Source organism: Vidua chalybeata, chromosome 16 (assembly GCF_026979565.1).
Source record: "Vidua chalybeata isolate OUT-0048 chromosome 16, bVidCha1 merged haplotype, whole genome shotgun sequence".
Lineage (NCBI taxonomy): Eukaryota > Metazoa > Chordata > Aves > Passeriformes > Viduidae > Vidua > Vidua chalybeata.
This window is the reverse complement of record NC_071545.1, coordinates 12249259-12263944: the sequence shown is the minus strand read 5'-3', so window position 1 is coordinate 12263944 and position 14686 is coordinate 12249259. Positions and strand designations below refer to the sequence as shown.

The following is a 14686-nucleotide window of genomic DNA, read 5'->3' as shown; positions in this document are numbered from 1 at the left end:
GTGTTAGTGACACTCTGCCTCCTGTGTCATCTCTGAACAAAAATGCACAGTGAGAGCACATGAGGAGGGTTTTTGCTCCTCAGCAATGGGTGTTTGCACTTTGTTCTGTTTAAAAGGAAAAAAAAACATTTAGTTACTTCACAAATTTGAGAAAACCCAATTGATTCAGAAGTTTAAAGAAAAAACAACTACTTTGTGGAAGTATGAATGTCTTAGGTATCACTGAGATTTCCTTGTACCTTTGTAGATTAGATATCAAGCACTTACTGCAGGCTAAGGCTGAAGTGGAGCTGGAGCTGCAGAAGTGGCAGAATAAGATGGAAGGAAAAAGCACAGAAGAGCAGACGTTAAGGTAAGGCATTTTGTATTAATAGATCCTTTGGGAACCCCCCAAAAAAACATCTCCTAAAGGTATAATTCTCTTTTGAAGTGGCTCAAATTCTGTAGGAGTTCATCTGAACTGCAAGAAGCTGGGGATTCTTTTAAGCAGAAATGTTTGGAGGGATGGAGTAAGTTACTAGAGGAAGACTTCTATAGAGTGCTTTTAGAGGAAGTGGAAGACTAAGTAGTACAGTAAAAATAAGATCTAAATTATAATAAAAATTCGTAAGATAAATGGAAAAAGCTTTTATGTTGGGCTCAGACATTTTTTCTCTAGGACAATATTGTACTCTCTTTACCTTAGCCTGTTTCTAGACCATTGCCTCTGTGTCATTCCAGTTACTCCTTGTATTCTGTACAACTGTGAGTGATAATCCTGTGCAAGAGAGGCACAAAAAATGATTTCAATATTGGATTTTGAGAAAGGACTTTGACTGACAAATATAAAACTGTAGCAGATCAAAATACATTATTAATAGTATCAAGGCTACCACAGTAACCTTGAGACTTCTTAGTTTTAACATAAGGCTGTGCTATCACAGATTGAGAATTGATGTTATGTGTCTGCTACTATGAGAACAGGTATCATCCTGAGCAGTTTCTCTCTTTGGTCTTAAAAAACAAACCCAAAGTAATCGAGTGTTATGAAATATTCAGTATTTTCAAAGCAGAGTCAACAGAAAGTTTCTATAAGTTATAAATATCTTTGCTTTTCCAACCATAGTGAGGAAATCCAGAACTTGACACAGAAAGTAGGGAAACTGGAGTTAAAACTGGAGGAGGAGAAAATACAGATGGTAGAAGATACAGTGGAAAAGCTTAATAAGGTACAGCCACATTTTTGTTTGTGTTTTTCTTTTTTCCTTGTGCCTGATATAGATTTCAAAAGAGCTGCTAGCTGTGTTTTTTCAGAGATGCATTAAATCTTATCATAGAGATAATGATGGTTAACTCCCAATATTTGTTGGAAATAAGTTATTTCAATAATTAACACTGCAACTTGGGGAGTTTTTTTGAAGCTGTTCTGTTAGTGATCCTCTGCATTGCTGTTGCTCTTTTTCTTGCTCAGTGTAATATTGCAAAAGACTTAAACTTTTAAGTGTTTGGGGCTTTTCCCAATTCTTAAAAAAAATAAGAAATTTGTGGTTACTTTTATCTTCTTACAGCATCTGAGGCCATTGCCTAATTTCAGTCTGATTTTTTAGAGGGAGGGAGGATTTGTAGGAGTTAACAGTTAGATAAAGAATGGAGACACAGGTAAATGTGGTCCCTGGCAGACTGGCAAAAGATAAAAATCCCTTTTCAGTGTTTTTTCTGCTGGCCAGGTGGTCACTTAGGGCACAAGAGCTGTCCAGTCAGAAAATACTCACTTGCTTTTTTGTTAGGATGGAAGTGAGGTGCTTTTCATGGGAATATTTACAGGATGTAGAACACTTATCGTCATGGAAATTGAGGGGGTTTAATTCTGCTGCTGGTGGAACATAATATTTGAGTCAAGAATTAAGGAAGATGTCAATACAATGAAATAAGTGAACTTCACTTCCAAGTGAAGTTTTCCTAGAGTTGAGGTATTCTATCTAATAAATATATTTGTGCATCTGTTAATCCTGGACAGTATTAAGTGTGTCTCTAGAATCAGTTTGGGGTTTTGTAAAATATGTCTGAATTTGATATCTCTGCAATCTTCTGTCCCTCTTCCAGGTGAGGTTATTGGCCAGCAGAGATGGATGGGCACTGACAGAGCTGCATTCAGAGGCACTGTGGCCACGTTAATCTCATTTCACTAAATACTACTTGCAAATTAATACTGGGGATTTTGATTTGCACTTAAAAATAAATAGACCCTGAAATACATGTCGTAAAAAATACTAATAAAAATGTCCAGTGGCTTAAGAGGCTTCTGGTTTCTGATATACTGTGCCATCTGTAGGTTCTTTCCTGTGTGTTACAGGCTCATGGATGCTAGAGGATGTTTTGAATACCAAATCACTGGAGTCTTTAAAAACAGCCAACAGCTCCTTTTTCCCTCTGCAGACTATATATATTCTTGGCCAGTAACCATCTATTTATTGAAATGTTCCCATTATTTGTAATTATCACTAAGTTCCTACCAATTTCTCATTTTAATAGTAGGTTGTCATTTTTAATATGACATGATCCATTTGCTGAACTTAAGCCTGGAGCTCAGTGGTTTTAGGTTATAAATAAATTCTTTTCACAGAATCAAGAGGTTTTTTCAGAGTCTATAAAATCTCTTGTTCTTCTAGTTAAAATTTTACACCAACAAATTAAATTAGTCTTTTAAACTTGCAGTTAACTTTTGTTTGGCATGTGAGGTATGACAAGTAGGGTGGGATAATTAGGGATCAAAAAGATCAAATGGTGAGAGGTGGAATATGCAACCACACCTCGGGAGAAATTATTGGAACAAAATCTTGTTTTATTCTTGGTTTCTTCCTTTTTCCTCTAATTAATTTCATTAAGATAGAAGAGTAAATTTATGCCAACTTATACAAGCTTGGTGTCATACAATGGCCAGCTCTCAGTAAGCCTAAAGAGATGATTATGGGGCAATAGTTGCCAGGATGAGGCATAAGAGACCTCCCTGGATAATTAATACTTGTCTTTCCTGGAGAAGAACTGCAAAATCAGATAACCTGATTTTTGTTCTCAGTCTGTTGCTAACATACAAACCATTTGTGAGCAGCAAAGCAGCGAGTTCGCAGTGCCTTAGGAATGCACAGAAAAATAGGAGTGTGTGCAAACGGAAACTTTTCCATTCCCATGCCCTGCTGAGGGCTGAGAGGGGGCAGGGATGTGTTTCACTCTCAGAGTCACCTCCATGACGAGTTTGAACACCAGCAGAGTTCAGAATTAAGAGTTTCCTCTTGAACTTCCCCCTGCCCTGCAGGCAGGATGAGCTCTGGTGCTGATTTTCCTGAGTCATTTGTAATCTGTTCCCTCACAGCTCTGTCATTACTGTGCTAACTTAGAGATTCTCCTTTGCAGGCTCCTCCAGTCTGCACAGTTACAGGCAAAGAAAATCACAGGAAAGAACAAGCAGCCAAAATTATCCAGAGATACTGGAAGATGTACAAAACCAAGGTGAGATTCTCCTATCAGGGAACAGCTAGGACATCCCCCTCTGAATTTTACTCTTGTTTTAGCATCTATCCACACGTCTTGAAAGATTGTTGTTTGAGTTTGGCAGGGGTTGGGACAAGTGTTTTCTGTGTCTTTCAATTATTGGGAAAATTTGGCAAATCTTAATTAGCTAAAACTCGTATATATTTGTGGCATTAACATGGGCATTTTTCATTTCAGAAAGAAGAAATTGCTCTGCGTGAGGTGAGTGTGTTTGTGACACCCAACCAAACAGTACAACAGATTTGAATTGTATCAAAGGGCAAGCAGCCAAGACAATATTTGTTCTTCAGGCTGGTTATAATCTTCCTTCTGACATCCTGATTTTGTTTCGTGTATTTTGTCAGTGGTCTCAAATTTTTGGTCTCAAATTTTCCATAGTTGGTACCTTCTGCAAGGTGAAAGCTTCTGTAAATTCTGAACAAAATCTGATACCAACAGACAGAAAGTTTTTCTGAATGAGATAATTTTAATCCTGATTTGATTTTCATTATAATGAATCTTCAGAAAGATTTGAAATAGGATTTGAAGCTTTTGCTGCGGAGAAACGTCTGTGAGAATTATGAAGATAATGAAAATTTGTCACACAAAGTCATTTTTTGATGAACGTTTTGCAGAAGGGTTTTAATTAAACTTTTTGTTTCAAATCACACAATGTAGCATCTTACCTTTGTTTTCTTACAGAGCATTAAAAATCCCACTTTCATAAATTAGAACTAATTCTAATCATGTGACACAAACATGCTGTTCTAAATGCTTTTTTTTTTATTATAACCCAGTAAAATCTCTGAGGGGAGTGGAAGGCCTTGCATTCAGTGCAATCACCACAAGGTCTGCCAGGCTTGGCTTGGTTTGTGGTTGCAGCAGAGCATCTCAGAGCCCTCTGGGTAGCCAGAATGCAATGTGGGAATGGGAGCATGGTACTGTGTTGGTGAAATTCAGGCTGGTGCTGGCAGCTAGAACTTCACTGCATTTGATAGGATCAGTCCTGAGCACCTCCCAGATGGAATTTAACCCCCAGAGCTGACCCTGGAGGTGCAGTGTCTGTGGGTTATCTTTCAGAGGAGCTAATGGCCACTTCTCTCCATGGCAGGCAGTTGTTCTGCTCCAGGCAGCCTTCAGAGGACATTTATCTCGACAGAAAGTGCTGCTGCATGCTGGGGTGCCTGATGCAAAGTCTCACACCGAGGTAATTGTGGGGACAGATGGGTATCCCAGCATCACTCTGTTTATCTTGCACTGTAAAGGACTTTACTTCCAGGCTTAATTTGTTGAATCACCTGATGATTGTTTTAATGTGCTGGTTGGCAACACCACTGTAATTCTAGAAAGATACTGAGCTCATTCCCTGGCTTCCCTTCTTACTTTCTGTGGTTCACACTTTTTCTTAGAAGTAAGCTGTAACTTCTCAGCCTTGTGGCCTGTAACATTGTAACTCTTTTTTTTTTTCCCTGTTTCTCCCATCAGATAGCACACCCTTTAACTCTCTAATTAGGAGTGATGTTCAAAACTTTACCTGCTCTCAAGGGTTCACGACTCAATCACTGGAGTAATAGATAAACTTTTTTCACCAAAGTTCAGCAAGACGAATCTGGAAAACATCTTTTATTGGATTGAAAAGCAAAGGAGTCTTGGTGAGGCATGCTGAACCCAAGACTTGGTGTCCTCTCTCGTGTCCAGTTTGCTCCAGATTATTTAGTTCTGAATATGAAAAAAAATCCTTACCAATTAAACATTTAGTTTCTGTAAATAATTTGCTAGATTATACAAATATCCTTTGGACCTTTAGCAGATTATAGTTAATTTATAATTCTCCATCCAGGTTGTCCATCTGATTGCACTTTCTATGCTCTTTGATTCTGGTAAACTGGCCCAATGTAGGAGGACTGAATACTTGGCTTGATACAAGCAGAAAATAAATCCATTATGAAGGTTGTCTTACCTCCTTAATCTTCAAAAGGTTTCCTTCCTGGAAAATAAATGGAACTTTCCTTGCAGGTGTCTGCTCTTTCATTAATTGAATGCTGGTGCTTCAAAGCTAATATGATGATCAGATTTGCATTTCCCGCTGATTTAGTCTTACAGAACCTTAAAAACTGCAGACCAAAAGATGGGGATGTTTGTTCTAATGCCAGTTTCACAATCAAGAGGATTGTGAAAGGTTCTGTCGAGCTTCTGTGCAATCTGTAAAAGGTCAGTTTTCTTTAATCTGATTGCTTTGCAGAACTCCTGCCTGTCTTCCGTGTCAGACTCTTTGAGTTTTTCTTCTGATTGCAAGGAGAGAGATGAGATTGTGACATTCATCCAGTCCATTTTCAGGGCTCACTTAGCACGTACAGAACTGCTTCAAGAGAGGTAAGCCAGAAGTAGATACTTCTGCAACATGCAATAGCAAAATCATTTTTATTACAGGAGAGGAGTATTTTTTTTAATTGAGTTTTAGTGTGGGTTCCATGGCAGAGAAGGAGAACAAGGCCATTGTTACAAAAAAGACAAGGGAGAGCTTGTTCCTGAGAAGATTCAAAAGATGTGCAACTAAAAGAAGCTTTGTGGCAGCAGGAGTCTTCCCATATCCTGCTGCATGTTGTCTTCCATAGCAGTGAGTGAAAGTAAAGTGAAATAATTACTCTTTGGAACAGAAAGGCTACTATTGTTATCACACAGATTGCTGATACATTTGCTTAATGTGTGAATCTGAAGCCCTGGCATGTGCAGGTGAAGGGTTATGTGGGGGAAGAAGAGGAAGAAGCTAGAATGCCATCAAGTCACTTAGCTCAGGCAGGGTGCAGGGATTTGATTACTGCTTAGGTTTATGATGATTCTGTCTTGAAAAATACTTCCTTTCTCTCCAGGGTTTACTGCTCTGAAGTTTTTAATGTTAGCTGCCATGGTTACAAGGAGAGTTACATGTCTGTCACCTCTGTTTAGTGTCTGGGTTCACTTCTGCAGGTGATAGAGCAGCAACACAAGGAACTTTTCAGCACAGCCTGTGAAGAGAGACTGCAGACACTGTTCTGTGCCTCATGCTCTGAGTGTGTCTCTTTGCAGGTCCTCTGTGCCCAGTGCCCCCAGTGGGAAAGCTGATCCTGCAGTTCCCATCACAGAGGAGAAACCAGGCTCAGCAGCACTCCAGAGACCTCCAGTCCTCACATCTCCTCTTCCTGGTAATCTCCTTCCCCAGTGTTCAAAAGTCTGGGTGTTTTGAGTGGGTGCATGCACAGTTTTATAGAGAACATCTGCATGTGCACACACATGTGCATCCTTGTACTCCATGTGGGTGGCTTCATTTGGTGACGTGTTGCTTCTACTGGCACATGTTGCTTCTACTGGCACGTGCAGTTCCCTACATAAAAAATAAAAGCTCTGACAGTCTCAGCACCAGCTTCTTCACGGTGCTTTGTCTGTTTGTCCCAGCTGTGGTTTGGAAGGTTTCTCTGGTGTAAGTGGTAATTATTGAGGGAACATGGTGTTCCCCTGTATTGCCTCTCTGCTTCCTTTTCAGCCCTGTAGCTGGAGTATGGTACTTCCCATCACATTTTGGGCCCTTAGCCATAGAGAAGCTGAGAGCATTTCCACCAGCCTGACTTAGTTTCTGCAGAAGGCAGACAGACATCTGCTAGAAAAAGCCATCCTAGGCAGCCATGTGCATTTGGTCATGGTGTTTTCAGCAGTCTTCAGTTGCTGCAGTAAGGAGAAAAATGAAGTCCTGGATAACCTTGCCAGCAAGTATAACTGTAATACAAACCCAGAAAATCTGTTACTTTTATGACTCTTGTGCCATTTGGTTTTCTTCTTGGATTCCTTATTGCTGTTTGTGAGAAGATGGAGTTAAAGCCAAAGAGGCTTTTAGGAGGATGTTAGAAGTACTGAGTAAGAAAGGCAAAACAATGCTGCAGATAAGACAGCCTTAGACATGCAGCTTCAAAGGAGTTAAATTGAAAAGGGCTGGTTCTGTGCAGAGTGGGATATTTTAGGCTTTTATGGACCAGCTGGGGAAAAAAGGAGCAACTTTGAGTGTGACCTGAGAAACACTGGCTCAGTTTTCTTGTCAATGAAAAGCTCTCAGTCCCTGCAGGCTTGCTCTGAGACAGAGAATGCTGTAAGCAGTGGGGCTGTTTCTCTAAGATAGGAGGTGGGGATTATGCCAGATTTGCAGGGCTTGTGAAAACAGAGGTTACACTTCAGTGGAAGCAAATGTGTTTAAGAAATTTCATTGCGTTCCATATTCAGAGGCACGTTCTACTTTGTGAAGGAGTAGGTAGTACTTGCTTCTGAAGATGTTTGAGTTTTGAGTGACTTTAATTATGTCTGGTGATAGTATCCAGGAAAAAATAGTGCTGCAGCACCTTGTTTTGCCTGAGCTCTACTGCAGTAGTCATTATTGGCATACTCACACTAAAGCCAGGGTAAATCAGTTGTGAAATTCTACTCAAAGAGAAAAAAATCCCTTAAATGCTTAGTCCTTCTAAGACCCACAGAGGAGTGTAAGATGAGGCAAGTCCAATAAACACAGTCATATGAGTACCAGCAGAGCACAGTCATTGTCTAGCTATGAAGTCTCCTAAGCTAAGTTTTATTGCAGATTATGATGACAAGTTGATGAGTGAAGAAGCTCTGGAATAGTTTATACTGGAAGAGAGACAGAGGAAACCATACTTTCAAACTTTCTTCTTTGCAGTCCTTTCCTGGTGAATATCAAAAAGGAGTGATTGGGAGCAGACCAGGTTTTGTTTGCTGCTGATTTTATCAATGTGGGAGGTGTTTTCAAACTCTGGGATGAGGAGAGAATGTATCCAGGTGGTTTGTGGAGAGGCACACTGGGGATGTGCTTCTGTAACTGCCCAGCTGCCCCAAAGACTGCCTGGCACTGAGCTCTCTGAAGCATTAGTCCTGGTGCATGGGAGTGTTTAACCAAAATCACCCCAAAAATGAATTGGGAAAAACCTCCTAAAGGGAGGAGAGCATCCTGGTGTAAATGCAACCCCTCAGGGATTGTTTGGTTTTTTGCCATGTGGATTTATGTAGCTTAAACTAAAGTTAAAGTTAACTAAAAGTCCACGCCATTCTGAGCTCATGACTGATAGAAAAATCCACTGGCAAAATTGGGGTTTGATGGTAAATTGGGATTTCAGTGGTCATCCTGCAGCTTGGAAAAGATGTGAGACAAGGAGCTTGTTGAGCAGTTGAGTGATTTAAAAGCAATCAAATTCTTAAAGCTTTAAATCATGCAGCTGTTGAACAAGTTCTTTATTCATTTGTCCCAAGTCCAGACTTGCATTTCATGACCTCTAGGTCTTAAAATGATCTTAAGCTTTCAGACAATATCTGTATTGCAATAAATCATTTCAGTTCACTACCCCTTTTGGCATTATTTTAAGAACAATGGGGAAGATGAAAATGTGTTTTAAAAAACCTTATACATCCGCCAGAATGAATGTATATAATCCTGGTGTAGCATTGCAGACTTATAATTCATTGTTTCCATCAGGTTGGATGTCTCTGTATTTTCTAGGAAAAGAGAGATTTTTTTTTTAAAGTGTATTATTCAGTGCTGCTTTGCTTGTCTTCAGGACCTGGAGATTTTATAAAGCCATTTCTCCCGTTTCCCATGAAATGGAAGAGATATTAACAATTCAGCCTGTGAAACTTGATGTTGTGTTTTGTTCTGTCAGGGGAGTGATAGGAAGGAAGAATATGTTCTGTACATGCACAGCTAGCTTGATTAAGGGCAGTGTTTCTCTTTGCATATTACTGACCACTCTGGCTGCAACAGTTAACTTCATTTCAGGCCTTTTTGGAATCATAATGAATTTACATACAGCCCTTAACTCATAACAGTGCTTAGTATTCAGCACCAAGGTCAAGTTGAAATCAAACTGAAAATCAGGACAAGATAATCTCATCTTTTCTTGAGAGCAGGATATAATCAAGGGTGATTTGGCTAATATTAAGCTATTTCATGTATAATATGTTTATTCTTAGAGTTGCTTCTTCTGGTTATCATGCCTGATTTTGGCAGTTCCGTTTTCTCCTCCATATCACCAGTGCTACTATCTCATAAATCTCCCTGAAAAACTCTGACATTGTTTGTTGACTGGTGCAGAGAAGATTTTCACTTAACTAGAGAATTGTGTGTTTCCTTGCTTTTTAGGCTGAGGTCAATGTAATGTAATGGCCTCCCTGCATCCCCCTTGCCATTCACAGGCTCTTTCATTCTTTTCCTATCCCTGGGCCAGTTGTGGTCCCTTTTCTTTATTCCATCTTCCACTTTCTGTGTATGCCTGCTCTTCCATACCAGGATATTTTTTTCCTTTGTCAGGAGTCTCTTATTTCACTACAAGATCCATGGCAGGTCTGTTCACCCTGGATAATATTCTCTGTGTGCCCTCCAGTTCAGGTCAAAACCTCAGACTGTGGCTTCTTGCCTGTTTCCTCTTTCTACCACAGGTTGTCTTGATTTGTTTTCTTCTCTGGGAGAGTCTTTTCAGAGAATTTATGTTTGAAACTGAAAAATAAGTGGAGCTGAAGGAAGAATATTGTGCTAGAAGGTATTAATAGCTGAGGGGAGGATATTGTGCTGGAAGGTATTAATAGCAGTCATCATTTAGTTCCTACATCTCTTGCACAGGGGTTATAAGCTGCTGGTTCTGCTCTTCCTGTGTCAAGGACTTTGTACATATTCATTTTATGCCTCTGATTCTCCAGTGTTTACTGGAATCATCAGAAATATCTGTTCACAACCTGAACATCAAACATTGGAATGGTTGAGATGCATAGAAACACATCCAGGAAAATAGCAAAGAAACAAAATTCTTAAAAAAAGGGGAAAACCCAATAGTGTGGTCACTGTTTTTATTGACATTACAGTAGAACAGCATGTGAACAATATTTTGGATGTTTTACATGTGTAAGAGTTAAAGACAGTGACTGAGAGCTTCTACCTTTTTTTGCATCTATTTCCCTTTGTTCCATCTATATCTGAGTCACGTTCTCATTGTGACCTCTCTGTGTAGCTTAAGCTTGGGTCAGTTTTTCCTTTTCTGGCCATTTAATAAATATTTGGTTTTCACCTGCAATGGCTTCAGTATCAAGTGGCTTTACTTGGTGTGGTAACCCCTTGCAAAGATTAAAGGCAATAAGAGAGCTCATGCATGGTCAGTGTGTCAGCTCAACCCTTGCTGTGCACTGTGGCTCATTAAAGGGGAACAGAAATAGCTCCATGCACAAAAACATCAGAGTCATCCATAACTGGATGACTCCAGGTAAGCTTGGAAACTTCCTGGCTCAGAGAATAGCACACTTGCCCCAAGGGTTTGTTTTGGTCAGTGCTGTTTGCTGATGACCTTGTTTGCTGGAATCATTTCAGGCAGGTCCTGCTCTACTCCCTGTGTGCCCCTGGATGAGGCTCTCTCCGAGGACTCTGATGATGATGTTGTTGTCCCTCCCTTGCTGCAGGTGAAGAAAAGCTACACCCACTTCTAAGGTTTGGTAACAGGCTCTGGTGGTCTTGAATTATTTGGTTCACCAACAAAACTATTTGTACCAAGATCAAGCATATCAAAGATGGAAAAAGGGGGAATATCAGCCCCTTTTTAATGGCAGTTCACATGATTTCAGCCACAAATGAGTAACTCTTTGATATGTTGTCTCTGCAGACTTCATGGCTAAAAGCCACTGACTGACTGTTAACCTTACCCTCCTGGTACACAAAGAGTTTGGATTTAAAAGCTCAACCAAAACACTTCCATGTTTTTAATGAGGATTATAAATTCAGCTGCCAAATTGAAATGAAAGCAATAAAGCCTTAAGATATTTAATTCTAACCAAAGTTTTGTTTCGGGTCAACTAAAATAATTTGTTTAATCAGAAAGTGGTAAATGACATAACTCCAGTTTTTAGCCCGTGTATGCAAAGGGGTACAACTGGTATTTGTTATCTGTGCTTTACTATTTAACAATTTTACTGTATCATATTTTAATATCTTTTAAAAAATATTTACATTGAACATTTACAGTCTGTGCAGACCTTGTAAAGGCTTTTAGAAAGCCATTTCTTTGCTATAGGGCTATTCTAGGCCCACTGTATCAGCTGAGTTTTCTTATTTATTGACCTTTTCCTCTGTGTGTATACAGTGTATATATGTGTAGTACTGTTTTGTGTTGAAATGTCTGATGACACATTCAGCTTTTGGGATTTGTCAGGGCAGCAGTGTGCTGTGAAAGGATACCCTTGTGAGTGTTTTTTCTGCTTAAAAAGTCACAAATCGTGTGTGTTTTTCAGGGTCAACTTTTAATGTGTAAAAATACTTGACATAGGAGATAGGTGAACATTCCAGACAGTTCTGACTACATTGCTCATATCTAATCAAGGCAGTTTGGTTTGGGAGTAGAAGTGGTAGGCTGGATTATAACAGAAATCAGTGCTGCATCCAGAAAAAGCACTCACAGTGTAATTATCCGTGGAAAGGCCAAAGGCCTGAGGGGCTGTTGAGGATTTCATCAGAGGGGGTCTTTCCAGACCTTCTCTGCAAACTGTACTTTTTGACTGGATAGTTCCTACTGTTGCACCAACATCCTTCAAAGACATTGAAATGTGTGTGGGTTTTTTTAAGGTGAGGTAGATAAATCATGATACTTATTGGAAGGGGAAATTAATTTTACAAGCACATGGTGAAGGTTTTCTGCAAACACCAATGGTTTCTTTGTCATCAAAGAGTAATAAAGTCTCCTGTAAACAGAAAGCACACTCTTAAATATAAGATTTTTATCACCTTTTCTAAATTAAAAATCAGTCACCACTGTTTCTCAGAATACCAATAAGTCAGGGCTGTCTCAGTTCTGTGATTTCAATGAAGACTATCTGAGGCTTATCATAGTTTGTGCCAATACTTAGAGCCAAAGAGGAAACTGGATGGCTGCAGCACAATGCAGCTGATTTCATTTAATCCCATCGGTGGAAATGCTGCCTGTGCTATTTCCAAAGGCAGTTTTGGGAGCTCTCCATACCCAAAGCAGTCTGAAGAATGTCATTTGCACTCCCACTGGGTAAATTTTTCCTGCTGGTGCTTTAGTCACATGACTGTCATCTGCAGGAAGGATAAAAAAATATATATAAAAGAAAAGGGGTAGAATCCTTCTGGTAGAAGCTGGGATATGTTTCCTTCTTTTTCTGGAAGTCATGTTAAAAAGAAGGGTTATTTTGCTAAATGCAGTGCTGTACTGAGTTGTTGTGTATAATATTTCAGGTCTGTAACTGTGACTCTGTCATGGATCTCTCCAGAGAGTAACCAGAGATGAGGCCTGACACATTAAAGGGAGAGTGTGTAATGTGTCAGGACCAAGGCTGATACCAAATACCTGCCTGGCTGTCATCCTATAGGGAGATCCTGGGGCAGCAAACGCAATAAAGAAAACATTCTTTTACTTTACTGTGCTGTAATGAGAAATATGATGGTATTAGGAAGTTGATACAGAGCAGAAAGGCTTTTGTTTGAGCTGAGCATGTGGCCAGCAGCTGTCTATAGACAAATTCTGGGATTAATGAGAGATAGGAGCTTGGGATGACCCAGACCCAGGCAGAAACCAGGGTGAAAAGGAGCAAGTGTTCCCTGGGGTGACTCAAAATGTGTCTAAAACTTTCTAAATTTGGGGATGCTATCTCCCAGCTATCAAAGATCTGATACTAACCTTGAGATGGCCTTCAAACTCATACTTTACTTTGGAAGGTAATTAGGTGTTCACTACACATCACAAGTTTGGTGTGGTACAGTAGGAAGAGAAGCCTGCACAGTATTAGCCTCAGGTGTTGTTCTGTTGCACACTGTGATGGAATGTGTTGGAGGGAGTAGTGATTGACACTAGGTTTGGTTCTGTGGTTATCCATCTGAATGCCAGCACCCAGAAATCTGGGAAGAAATGTGGCACAAAGAAGGAAGAAAAAGTTAATTTTTGAATAAATGGCATTTTTCCTCAACAGGGAGCTGAGGACAGTAAAAATCAGTGTGGCTCAAATCTGCCAAGACAGGCCCTGTACAAACACACTGTTTCTGAAAAACACCTCTGTAGAAAGCCCTGGAAACCTTCTTGAATGAGAATTAAACTCCCTTGTATCCAGTGTAATCTAAAAGCACACTTTCCATTCTGTTGATATGGAATAATGTTTCTGACTTAAAACCATCTGCAGTTTGCAGCAGTGTTAGTTAGAGATTGTGTGTGAGTGCAGAGATCTGACTTTAATGGGATCTTATCTCTCTTGATCTCTTTTTGCCCTTAAGTGCCTTTGCCTGTAAATCTTTACTGAGGCATCAAGACCTGAAAAACTGTATTGTTTCCTGCATAGCTCTAAAAATAATCCCTGCACAGGCAACTTCTAATGTAGTCAAAATGGAAAAGGATTAATCTTGGCATATGAGAGCACCATTAATTTTTATGATCCTTTTAATATTTAGAACTGTGCAAGTATTTTATATAATTTATTTTGGGATCTTTGAAAAGCTAAAATAATTGCAATGAATTTTCTTTGAACTGTTGAATTTTGAAATAAAGTTTATAACCAAATATTGATGCATTTCTTCTGCTACTGATGTATTTCCATTGCCCCTCTGGCCTCTGCTGCACACTCCTGTTTTCTCTTTGCACCTGGGCTGACCTTTTATCCCTGATTTCCTGAGTGGACAGTAACAAGATAACTGGAACATGTAAGGTGTGAAATTTCTTCTAGTGCAGATTCAAGGTTTTCCCATCAGGAATGAGCAGTGTTCCTGACCAAAACCTGGTGGAACTGAAAGCGCTGATGGGGTTTTTGCTTTAAAAATTGGTCTGGCAGCAGCTGAGGGAGAGCAGGAGACTACAGAATTCAACAATTTACTGACAGTGTATCCTCTCACCTGGATTATTGTTGCTGTATGTGAAGTTCTGGAAGGAGCTGGGACATGTGCATTCCTTTCCAGGTCCGCTGAAAAAACCCTTAAAGGACTCCCTAAAGAAGCCTTCTGCTGGTTTATGGAAATAGAAGACCCTGCTGTGAGAACATGGGAATCCTGCAGTCATCCTCCTGTCAAGCAGAGTTCTTGGTGTAGGACTACAACAGCTATTAGAGTACAAGATGAGACAGTCTTTGTTGGATAGTTATATTAATTAAATTTCACTTTTTTAATTCTTTA

At 39.7% G+C, this 14686-nt stretch overlaps 1 protein-coding gene across 6 annotated transcripts in view; it reads left to right on the top strand.

Annotated features, from left to right (window-relative positions):
- The window catches only part of IQCE (IQ motif containing E), a 27244-nt gene extending 12558 nt beyond the window's left edge, over window positions 1-14686 (top strand). For 2 of the 6 annotated variants that reach the window (XM_053957229.1, XM_053957228.1), the window contains exons 15-23: window positions 248-352; window positions 1106-1208; window positions 3391-3486; window positions 3706-3729; window positions 4619-4714; window positions 5750-5880; window positions 6574-6689; window positions 10892-10980; window positions 12770-14686. In XM_053957229.1, the coding sequence (XP_053813204.1) occupies window positions 248-352; window positions 1106-1208; window positions 3391-3486; window positions 3706-3729; window positions 4619-4714; window positions 5750-5880; window positions 6574-6689; window positions 10892-10980; window positions 12770-12811 (802 nt within the window). In that variant the 3' untranslated portion in view covers window positions 12812-14686. The other 4 variants (XM_053957233.1, XM_053957230.1, XM_053957231.1 and 1 more) reach the window with 4 other exon arrangements.